General features: G+C 37.7%; 1 protein-coding gene across 1 annotated transcript in view; it reads left to right on the top strand.

Annotated features, from left to right (window-relative positions):
- Window positions 1–472: 472 nt before the first annotated feature.
- Window positions 473–12,853, top strand: part of EED (embryonic ectoderm development) — a 51,434-nt gene continuing 39,053 nt past the window's right edge. The window contains exon 1 of the mRNA XM_079105610.1: window positions 473–703. Coding sequence (XP_078961736.1) covers window positions 653–703 — 51 coding nt within the window. The 5' untranslated portion in view covers window positions 473–652. The remainder of the gene's footprint in view (window positions 704–12,853) is intronic.

The raw sequence follows: 12,853 nt of genomic DNA on the forward strand, positions 1-12,853 counted from the left end.
AAGATGTTAATATATGGTATAATTATGGTTAATTTTTGTTTTACTTTTTTTGTGTTTTCAAAAATTCTACACTAATCATTTATGAGTTTATAATGTTATTTAAAAGATAAATATTAAATTAGATAGAAGTACATAAATGTCAAAATAAGAAATTATTTGTGTCAAACACAGGCCTTCATATTAAAATATCTGATGGCATGTGAGAATAATAATGTGATTCCTATAACTGGAACATAAAGGTATTTAAAAAATATTCCCCAAATGTATGCAGAGAAAAAAGTAAGACTAATATTGTGACATTCTGACACCCATATGCTAGGCTAAATCTAAGGCTTGTACAGGGATACCTGCCCTCCCAGAAAGTTGTGCCTAAGCACCACTGTAGAGTAGAGAAACTAAGAACTTAGGATGTTGTTGTCTTTTTTCCCTATGTCATTCACAGGTTTCCTTCAAAAGAATAAATATTTTTCCAGGATCCTGAATTCATGCCCTTGTTTCTGGCATTCTGTTCCTCACTCCTAAATCAAGTGAGGATTGATCCTGTCCAGGAACCCAGACTTTGTCTGGTGGAGAAGATATCTGTCCCCATTTGGCTTTGAATCAAATTTCAGACTTCTGCTAGTGGGATTGATCTAGTTCCAGAAAAGCAGCCATGCCCAGATTCCACTCTCACCCTGAGGAATGGAGCTTCACAAATGTGCAGGTATGTGCCTTTATTGACTCAGCCTGTGAATGATACATTTTTGGGGCTAGAAATAGGTCTTCATCTCTGCCTATTGGTTATCACTAACTAAAGCTTTTACAAAGATCCCCCCCTCTCAGCAAGGATCCTGCCCATAGACTTTCTGCTTCCTGTTTTCTAGTCCCTTATATGACCACATCAGATGCTTATCTCATACAATTAGAAGCTGGAAACAATCTGGCCAGGATCCCAAATCATGCGTATGGCTGCACAAGCTTCTCACCCAACAATGTACAAAGGACACTGGGCAAATGCCCTTCTTTACTGCCAGCTCATGCTTGGCCAAATCCTGTTGGGTCTCTTTTCCCAGGACTCAACCTGGACAAGAAAGACAAACCCACCCTCCCAAAGACACTTCTGTCCTTCTGACTTAAGAATGTCTTAGAAACTAATTACAAGACAGGGAAGAGATGAAAAGATAAAACATTACAAGAGTTAACCAAAGCCAGGGGGCCTTAGTGTTTAATATTAGTGACAAGAAAAATGTTCTCCCAGCTCATTTCTATTGACCACTTTATTCCTTCAACAGAATCTCCCATAGAATCATTTTTTTCCTCTCTAAAATCTCCATTTTGTCTTGAATTTAGAGATCTTTTTCCTTGGAATGAAGGATGGAAATCTCGAGCTCCCCCTAGAGGTAGGAGTATGCTAATAAGTCTTGGACTGTGATTATTGACTCCTCCTACTTCACCTTAGCATCAGCCTTTGTCAAATGAATTGCTGAGTTTTGCCCATTTCCGGTGTTTCTAAATGACATCTCTACAGCTTCCATGATATTGAACTGGGGCTTCCATACTGCATTTTTTCTAAACTAGTCTTGATAATAGGAAGGATCCCTTATCCTACTGCCTATTTCACATGTGTTGTCCTTCATTTCTCCCTCTAATGCAAACAGTTAGTCAAACAATGCTACTTGACATCTCTCCAACTTGCAATGCTCCCCTCCTCTGTGTCCTTATTATTGCCTTTGATTTCGCATAGAATTCTTTCCCTTATCTCTTTATGAAAACCGTTTCCATTCTTTAAGAGTCTAATTCACAGGCCACCTCCCTCCACCCACCTCTGAAATCCTGTAGACCTATTTACAAAGATCTTATCATATACTTCCTTATATTTCAATTATCTTATTGTACCCAACCAAATGCCAAGCACAGTATTTAAGGTTTAATAGGTAAAGTTGATAATTGTTTAGATAAATGTTGAATTAACTTGTTGAAGGGACTGGGGATGTAGCTCAGTGGTAGAGTATTTACCTAGTGTGTACAAGGCCTTGGGTTCAATTCCTAGTGCCATATAACCAAAAAAAGTTGTTGAGAGGATAATTTCAAACACCCAATTTTCTAAGAACAGAGAAAAACGGAAGGGGGTGGAGAGAGAAAGAGATTTAAAAAAAAAGTAATCAAAAGACAGATGTCACGGGAATTGCAATATGTAATAGAAAGAACAAGGGACTAAGGGTCAGGAAACTGGGCTCAAGTCTCACTTGGCTGTTAATGAGTTAAATAACCACTAACCTACTCTCTGAGCCTCAGCTTCTCTAAAGTTTTTCACTATGCTGAAATTGTAAGACCATCTCCCCACTAGAGTATCCTGATGGCTGATTAATCAAGATAGCATTCAGATTGCAACTTCACAGAGCCTGACATGGTATTATGCTAATAAATGTTATTCTTTTCACATGCAATAGAGACATTCCACAGCATTCTCAATTTTTAAAGAGAAAAGTTTGCCTTTATCCATTGAGGATGGAGGCACTTTAGTAATATTTGCCTGATAATATGGCTATAGAGAATTGTACAGCTTGTTTGATCAAAGATATTATGCATATTTTTCTCTATTGATAAGTACTTATGGAAGAATTATTCTATGGGTAAGTCTTTCATTAAGCTGAATATTGTTTCCTCTAGGTCTTGCCATATGCTATTTCAAGGAAAGCTTTCATTTCGATATACATTACTTTTTAAGAACCAATCAAATACGAATTAAGAGATGAGTGAAAGGAAGGCTAGTAGAGTTGAGGAAAGAGGGGATGGAAGATGGGAGGGAAAAGGGGAGGGGGGAAATAATAAATTACTTTTTAAGTCAAACAAAGAACTAAAAAAAGCTATACTTAAACTCTTAGTTACATCATGGTCTGGGAGAATAGGAAAATCACTTGACAAAGATTGTCATAGATGTTAAGCAAGAAAAGAGAAAGGTATGTGGGGGGGGGGAGAAAAGTGAAAGGCAAAACAGTTGGAAGCTGATCAAAAATGGAGGAAGCGGCTGGGGTTGTGGCTCTGTGGTAGAGCACTTGCCTAGCATGTGTGAGGCACTGGGTTCTATTCTCAGTACCACATATAAGTAAATAAAATAAAGGTCCATTGACAACCAAAAAAATATTTTAAAAAAAGGGAAAGAATGCAAATAAGACATGTTAGGAAAATAAGCACATCCCAGGAAATTAAACTGTAGTTTTGGGAACCTCTGACAACTGCAGACCTTAAGATTAATATGTCTAGTAACAACTCATTTATCAGGAATTTTTTTTTTTTTTAAGGAAGATTTCTACTCATGGGACTTTTTGAACTAACTGAAGTTTAGTTCTTTGTATTTCTGAAAAGCTGACTTAAAATTGACTTTCTATAATGTTTTTCCTGACTTCTTTTTTGGGAATTCTAAACTACCCAGGGTTATTGCAAATATGTAGTGTTCTGTCGCCCCTCTGTGCTTTTATGCGTCCTGTTCTATCCTACTGGAAATCCCCCCTTCTGTCCCATTCTTCAAAACCTATTTTAAATCTCTGTGAAGACATCCTGTACTACAATCAGCAAAGTAAATTGCTTCTCTGTGGTCTAACAGTCTTAGTTCATAGCTCTGTTATTTTCATAATCACAGGGGCCTCAGCTAGGTGAATGCCAGCTGTACCAATTGGGGATCTGTGTGGCACTAGAGAAGGAAACTGAGGATAGCAGTACTCAAGTGTGAGAAATTAGGGCTTTCTTTATTGAACATCTAATACTTTTAATCTGAAGTGTTTTCTTCTGAGGCTGCTCTAAGTATATTCCTAAGAGGCTCTTAAGGGAAGTCAAATTGTGGTGGGAAAAAACAGAAGGAGGAGGGTACAGAAATAAGAGGATGACGAAAAGAACCTTCAGTCCCAGAAATCTTTGAAAGATGCACTCCCACATCTTCATCTAGTTAACCCCTTATACTTCTGACTTTGGCTTCCTCAGAAAAGTGTTTCATGATCTTTCCTATAAAAATAATAGTAGCATCTCATACCTCTGATCCATAGGACTTACCATAATTGTAAATGAATCCGGAGATGTGATTCTTTGATGGATGTCTGTTTCCACCTGGAGGCTCATGAAAGCAGGCATTTGTATCCGATTTTGATCACAATTATATCCTAGGACAGAGCTGGACACATAATGGGATTTCAATATTTGCAGAGTAGATTAAAATGGTTGCATGAAAAGCAATAGAGTAAGAGAAATTGAAACATGGATTAAAGGAGACTGCTTAAAGTAATTCATCAATATTACTAATGATCAACGGTGGACTCATACAGGTATGAGTGGGTTCCCCCCCCCCCTTTTGACACCAAATGCAATATTTTTTTCCAACACTACTTCTCTAACTCTGACACAGATTGGGTATTCAACAATTCAATTCAGTTCTGACACTATCTACCAGGAGTTAGCATCAGATTCCACAAGTTAAAAGGCTCAGTCCCATAAAACCTACCCCACCTCAAATGCCATTTTGCAAGTCCTGGGCCACCGGTACTTTGGACCAACCAGCCATGAATTGGGGTTCTCACAACTTCCTCCTTATGTTCCATCATTTGCTAGAATGACTCACAGAACTCAGAAAGGCACTTCACTTATGTTTACCAGTTTATTATAAAGGATAAAAGAACAGCCAAATGAAGAGGTGCTTAAGGTGAAGTCCAGAGGGGTCCCAAATGCAGGAGCTTCTGTCCTCGGGGAGCTGGAGAACATCACCCTCCTGGCTTCCTGGTTGATGTGTTCACCAACCTGGAAGCTTCCAAAACTCCACTGCTGAGGGTTTTTTATGGCGGTTTCATCTTGTAGGCACAACTGGATAAATCATTGGCCAGTTTCCAACCCCTGTCCCTTTACTGGAGGCTGGGGGTTGGAGCTGAAATTCTAAACTTCTAATTAGGGCTTAGTCTTTCTGGCTACCAATGCTCATCCTGAAGCTATTTGGGAGCAAAGAGTTGCTTCCTGAGAACAAAAGATGCTCCGATCACCTTATCAGTCAGGAAATTCCAAGTGTTTTAGAAGTTCTTTGCCAGGAACCTGGACAAACAGGTTCTGTGATACCAAAGAATGCCAATGAATTTAAGAGCATATATTTAGGGGTATATACAATTAATAAGTAGTTTGAAATGATAACACCAACAGTGTTAACTGAGATCTCAAAGGTAATGATAAATCATGAAGTTGCACTTGCATTTCATTGCAATTCTCACAAACTTCTTAAATAGACAAATTACAATCCACCCCTCCATGCTTCAGCTAGCCCCAATACTGTCTTACTCTGAATCATGTATTGATAATTAGATGTTACAGATACTCTTGAGAATGTACGGCTAAATTAAATATTCTGATGCTCTGTTCTTAATAACTTTTCTAAGAAGGCAGAGGCAAATTCTTTAAGAACCATGGCCCCTTCACAGGATTTAGGAGTTTAGATCTGCATTTTTTTTGCTTCTCTTATTCTCTGACACTTAATATGTTAAAACATACTTTCTGGTACAAATCATAAATAAGTTGATAATTTAAGGAAATAAATCAGACCATGTCAACCTATATACTGCTGCTTAAAATTGTTTCTGGTAAGGTAGTAGAAAGCTCCTTCTTTTCACCATGTGATGACAGCAAGAAGATGGCTAGGAATAAAGCCCTTTCCATGAACTGAATTGACCATTCAGAACCTTGATCTTAGGCTTGCAGCTTCCAGAACTATCAAACAGCAACAAATAGATAGCAGAGAACCCCCAAACACCCAGAAGGGCTTCTGGTATAGTTTTCATGAGTATGATATTAATGAGTGTTAGAGATACAGACTCCATGTTTGCCTCTTTATCTGCCTTCTGGCCTCCTGTGGCTCTCTCACAAGGGGTTCTGTTCAGGATGAGTGCATGGAGAGGCTGTCAACAGACAGTGGTGGGTGAAGACTACAAGGACTATGTAGTCAACTGTGACAAGATGATATCCGAAATCTACTAGGATCTCAAGAGCATGGGCATGAAGTACTGTCAGCTGAATCAGCAACCTATCTTGGGCAGGCTCATTGGAAAGATGACAGTAGAGGAAATGGTCATTGACAAGCTAAAGGAGTTGAGGAATGACCCAAGAGGCCATCTGTGAACACCACCACTGACCTTTTCTAATGTGACAAATGCAAGAAGAATTGCAGTTCTAACCAGGTGCAGATATGCAGTGCCGATAAGCCCATAACTACCCTTGTTTTATGAAATGAATGTGGCAAGCATTGGAAATTCTGCTGGTGGAAGTACCCACCAGAATTGCAATGAACAAGATAAGGAAGAAAAAAAATAGGAAGAACTAAACCACCTGAATTAGAAATAAAATAAAGATGAAAGTGCAAAAATATTTTACAGCAAATCATATGTGCCTATAGATTGTGACATACATTCCAGTCATTCACTAACTCTTTCAGACACACCAGAAGGAGTTAACGGTCAAGTGAGGTCATTTTAGTCCTGGCCACTTGCCCATTATATTATTCCTTAACTTGTGGCAGGGTGGCAAATTCAAATGCCTACCATGAGTATAGTTGGCAGGGCAAGGGCTGAAGCAGACTGGAGTGTGATGTGTTAAGTGAACCCTATGGAGTGAGCATCCTCAGTGCCAGCTGATTTTACCTTGAAAGTATATAAGTAATCAGTTTAGATAAGGAGATCAGGATGGGACCTCCATGATGGGACTGGTAGCTTTATGAAAAGAGGAAGACAGACCAGAGCAGACACATGCTTGCTCTGTCTCACTATGTGATGTCTTCCACAATGTTATAAGATAGCAAGAAGTCCCCTAAGAGGCTGACTGAATACTGGATACTCTTGGACTTCCTGGCCTCCTGGACTATGTACTAAATAAAGTTCTATTTTTTTATAAATTACCCAGTTTCAGATAGTTTGTTACAACAATGGAAAAAAGACATCCTCCTTTATCATTCACAGGCAAAGAGACATTGACTGCACAGGGATGTGTGTGCCCTCAGGATTTTCATAATAAAGGCACCAGAGACTAAATAATATCTTTTTCTCTCCTATAATCATTAGAGGGAGAACTATGGAGCTTCTTAAGGCCTTCCTCTACCTCACACAATATTCCTTATTTTATGCAAATATACTGTCTGTGGATGATTTACTTTTCATTATTATGACATTTATGAGTGTTAGAGATTGCAGATTATTTATAAAGATATTAGCAAAACAATAATTATGAACCTACAAAACCTTAGGTGTGTTAGGAAAAATAAAAAATGCAAAAATGCATCACCAGATGTTAGGGGCAGTTGTGGCTCCCCATAGCTCCCAGAAAAACGCTCCGCAGACACGAGGTCTCACACAAGGGACTTTATTTATGCAGTCCACTCAGTGAGAAAAGAAGGGGCGAAAGAGAAAGATGGCGCGTGGCTTCTCCCAGATATTGGAATCTCCCGGGCTGGGAGGAACCAATAGCATGTTAGGACGAAGTGGGAGGCAGGAAGATGGCGACAATGTAAGCCGGAAATTCCTGTAACTTAAGAGGCGGGCAGAGTGTAGATTGACAGGTGGTGGGAAGGCCGGAAATTGCTGTAACGGAAAAGGCAGGCGGATTGCAGATTGATAAGTGGTTGGGAGCTCGGAAATTCCTGTAATGGAAGAAGGAGGGGGGGGCTTTATACCTTACAAGTTGTATTTTCACTCTAACCCATTTTGTGACATTTTATTGGAATTTGAGGGGAAAAAAAAGAAGTTGGTTATCAAGTTTTAACACAACTGTTGAAAGAGTACGTTTTTCTTGCTGATGTGAATGGGGATTTCTTTTCCTTTTAAATGACATGTATATTATAAAACTGAGTTATACAACTGTGTGGCAATTGTATAGATTCTAAATGCAGGTTTGAACAAGATGATTTCAAGGCCTTTTTACTTATGTGGACTAGTAAGCCTGTGGTAGAGGTTTCTGCCCAGAAACTCTAACCTATTAAAGTTGTTTCAGTTGGTTGAATTCTGTTCTCACTATGCATAAGTCTTTCAGTTTTTGTGTTAAATTCCAAGAGCATGATCTTTTAAATTCCCTAAAGAAGTTATTATTTTATAGGAGGTAAGCATAAAGACAATATTGATTTCATTCGTTCATAAAACATTTGTTGAATTTGAAGTCACTGTGGATATCAAGAAGATTCTGCTCACAAATAGATATTAGAAATGAATTTTGTCCACAAATAGGTTAACCTGGGGTAGGGTATGACATAGCTAATTAACTGGGTTAAAACTAACATTCCTATTAAGAACTCAAAGTACAGATATTTTGTGTTGTCAATCCATGAATTTGGGAGTGTAAATCAGTCAGCGTGGCATGTGGCAAAGTTGACACTCTGATCTGAACACTGAAATGCTTGGTTGGGACTTTTTCCTTATGACCTGCAGTCATTACTCTTCTCTTTCTCCCACTGAAGGGATCTTACCCTGCAATTCTGCCAATCATTTCAGAATTTGGCCCCTAAGGGATTACCAGTCTTTTAGTCATCAATGGTAACCTAGCTCCACTGAAAATATTAACTGGCAGGACTCTACCAGAGTGAGATGCAACTTGGAACATTAAGAGATTTTGCTTCTCTCTATCTTCCCACTCCTGTGGAAATAATCACAGACAATGTAAACATGCACATGCAAGCATGTGGATACATATGAAAGATGAGAAACCACTTAAATGCCAAACAATAAGGGTGGGGTTAAATAATTTATGGTTATATTTATGATGTAATACTATGCAGCTATTAAAATGATGTTACAGGAAAACAAAGTATTCACCATATACAGTTGTAACATTGCTTATAAATTCTATCATTATCAATTATATTTTCCCAATATGTATATCATGACTGTATGTGTACAGAAAAAAATGAGAATAGAATATTCAAAAATTAATAATGGTTATCTCAGTGCAGTAGAATTATAAGAGAATTTTCTTCTTTGTGCTTTTCATTTTTCCAAATTATCTGAAATACACAAGTGTTACTTTCATCATTTGGAACAAATTTTATATGTATGTATATAACTTTTTTTTTTTTTTTTTTTGGTACTGGGGATTGAACCCGGAGGTCCTTAACCTCTGAGACAGATCCCCAGCCATTTTTAAATATTTTATTTTGAAACAGGGTCTTTCTAAGTTGCTTAGAGCCTCACTAAGTTTGCTGAGCCTGGCTTTGAACTTACAATCCTCCTATCTCAGCCTCCCCTGCCACTGGAGTACAGGTGTGTACCACTGTGCCTGGCACGAATTATATGTTTAAGAAGAAGAAACAAAAAGTGGTTTAGCTCTTCCTATTTGTAGTTCTCATTGACAAAGAAGTTTCAACAAATTCCCCAAGGGTTAAAATTGAAGACAATTTTAGTCATGTCAGATGTGCCAACTCAAAACATTATTCAAAGAACTTGTATCTGGAGGCAAAGTGAAAAGTTACTTCCCATCCTGTCTGGGGCACTCTCACCAGAAATTACAAGGAGACTTCAAAGACCTTTTCTTTTTGCTGTTTAAGGGTTTTTAATTCTGCTGTCTCTGGAGCCTCACAAGCAATCTTTCCAAGTATACCAGGCAGCCATGTGCAAATAGGATTATTGATGATCTTGAATACCATCTCAGAGTTTGTGAGAGATGCAAGCAACATAGGTCCTATCTGGAGAGAGAACAGCAACATAACTGTTAAGAACACTGACTCTGTAGCCAAACAGGTCCAAACACACCTTAAAATTTTAACTCTGAAATATGGTAATTGTGTGATCTTGGACTCATTACTTAATCTCTGTATGTCTTAATTTCTTCATCTGTCACTTGGAACAAAATAATATCTACATATACTGTTTCTATGAGTAAAACTGATAATGCATGTGAGATAGCACACTGTCTCACACAGAGTAAAGATACATGAAAGCTATTACATTACTATGATAAGAAAAAAAAAAGAATATCTTAGGAGGTCTAGAAAAGTCACAATAGTCCTGGTTAAGAAGATGACAAAAAGTTTCATGGAGGGAGAAAATTTATTCCAAAATGAGGGGCAAGACATTTCAGGTAATGGAAACATCAGAATACAAAGATGGAGATGTTATAGAACATGCGTGTTGTATAACTTTCACAGAGCATCACATGTATGAATTCTGTGCAAGACAAGAATACCAGGTAAAGAAATTTAATTTCATTGGGCATGGTAGCATATGATTGTAATCCCTGCAGTTCAGGAGACTGAAGGAGGATTGCAAATTCGAAGTCAGCCTCAGCATCTTAGTGAGATCCTATTTCAAAATAAAAAATAAAAAAGGTCTAGAAATGTTACTCAGAGGTAGAGCACCTCTAGGTTCAAGCCCCAGTACCAAAAGAAAAAGGGAAGAAAGAAAAAGAATAAATTGATCTTTGGATTAAAAAATAAAACTTTTGCTATTAAGAGACACCATTAAGAAAAAGACATTCACAGAAAACATTTTGTACATATTAGCCAAGGGATTTGTATCTAGGATATATAAATAATTCCTATTAGCCAAAGGACTTGTATCTAGAATATATAAAGAACTCCTACAACTCAATAAAACAAAGGTAAAACATCCAATTTTTAAAAATGGACTGAGTTGGCTGTAGGGTGTATGCCTGCAATCCCAGCAACTCAGGAGGCTGAGGCAGGAGGATCATGAGTTCAAAGCCAGCCTCAGCAACTTAATGAGACCCTGTCTCTAAATACAAACATAAAAAGGGTTGGGGGATGTGGCTCAGTGGTTAAGTGCTCCTGGATTCAATCCCCAGTACCAAAAAAAAAAAAAAAAAAAAAAAAAAAAAGAATGGACTGAACACTTGGAGAGACATTTCTCCAAAAAAAGATATGTAGAATGTATGTTGAACATGCTGAGCATTCAACATCATTATCATCAGAGAAATTCACTTTAAAACTATGAGATACTACAGTGTAATCTCTAGTATGGCTAACATTATAAGGACTGATGATATGGTGGACTGGGGAGGATGTAGATCAACAGGAACTTTTAAACATTACTGGTGGCAATGAAAAATGGTACAACCACCTTGAAAATGGTTTGACAACTTATAAGTTAAACATATGCTAGCTATTTGATGCAGAATTTTACTCCTGGGTATTTGCCTAAATAAGTGCAATCATACTTCTATACAAATACTTGTCCATGAATCACCATAGCATCTTTATTCACAATAGCTCAAAACTATAAACAACCCTATTGTTCATTAACAGGTAGATTAGTAAATTAATCATACAATGAAATAACATTCAGCAATAAAAAGGAACAAACTAAGTATCTGTACAGCAACACAGATACATCTTAAGAAGTACATACTATGTGATTCTACTTAAATAAAATTCCGTAAACTGCAAACTAATCTCTAGTGACAGGCACCAGTAGTTCATGGGTCTGGGGTGAAGCAGGGAAGATAACTGCAAAGGGGAATGAAGGAAATTTTGAATAATGGAAATGCTCTGTATTTCAATTGGCAGTTACTCTGGTGTCAAAAGTCACAAGTCTCAAAACCATCAACTGTAGATGTTAAATGAATGCAGTTTATTGCATATAAATTATACCTCAATGAAGTGTGAGAAATGCTATGTGTGCCAGGTGCAATGCTAAGGACTTGGTAAACACATGAATAACAAAATATGGTTCCTGTTCTGTAGGTGTCATAATTAAAATGACATATGCCTGTGATGGATGCAGGAAATGCTACTCTAAAATATGACACCTTGGCATACTGAATATTTAAGCTGAAGGAAATTGAAAAAAAACACACCGAAGCAAGAAGGTTATTCAGATCTTCTCCCACCTTTCTCCTTGAAGCAGGCTGTAAAAAAAAAAAAAAAAAAAAAAAAAAAAAAAAAAAAATCCCTGACCTACCTTCCCTGAAAGTAGGTTATAAGATCCTCATTCTGGAGTGATCCTGCCCTACACCCGGAGGCCAAAAAGAACTGGAACAGTACTTGATAAGCTCCCCTCAGTTTATTACCATTAGCGCATTTCCAAGCATACTTCTCCAATTATACTTCTGCAATGCACAGTTTTCTCTGGTTTTTGGGTCTTCATCCATTTTAGATGACTCCTATGTCACATAAAATTTGTATTAAACTAGTGTCTGTGGTTTTTTTTTTTTTTTTTTTTTTTTTTGCAGTGCTGGGGATTTGAACTCAGGGCCTTGTGCATGCAAGGCAAGCATCTACCAACTGAGCTATATCCCCGGCCCACTTTTCTTTAATTAAACTGTCTTTTGCCAGATTTTCCAGATTCATTAGCCATAAACTTTACATGGATGAGGAAAAGCAATTACATTTCTCCCCTACACAAAGTTTCCAGTAAAGATAGAATTTTCTTTCTGCTGTTCCCTCCTTAATCCCCTACCCAGCAAATATTTATTGCCAGGTATTTGGCTGAATGTTAGGAGTACAAGGCAGACAGACAACTTTCACAAGGTATATGACCTCATAGAGCATATAGTTTAATAGGGGAGACTGCAATGCCAGCTACAATCTAGGATGATGTCTTCTGCGAACATCAATGAAATGCATTTGCATGGTTGGGAGAGGATTCCTGGAGCAAGAGACATTCAAACTCTTATCTTAAAAGTGTGAGTTTCAGCCCAAAGCTAATTGCTATCTCAGAAATGCTGCCTTTCCATATAGACAATGGCATCCAATGTGTTCATGTTTACTCTTTTGAATTAATGGTTCCCCAACTTATATTTCCTGTTTTTCAAAAAGTTTTCAGAATAGGAGGTGATTTATCTATGCTTTTGGTTTAATACCAAAAATTGCACATATGTGTTAACCAAAACCCTGGTGGTTTTATAACTAAAATTC

This window comes from Sciurus vulgaris (assembly GCF_902686455.1).
Source record: "Sciurus vulgaris genome assembly, chromosome: 11".
In the NCBI taxonomy this organism is placed as follows: Eukaryota; Metazoa; Chordata; class Mammalia; order Rodentia; family Sciuridae; genus Sciurus; species Sciurus vulgaris.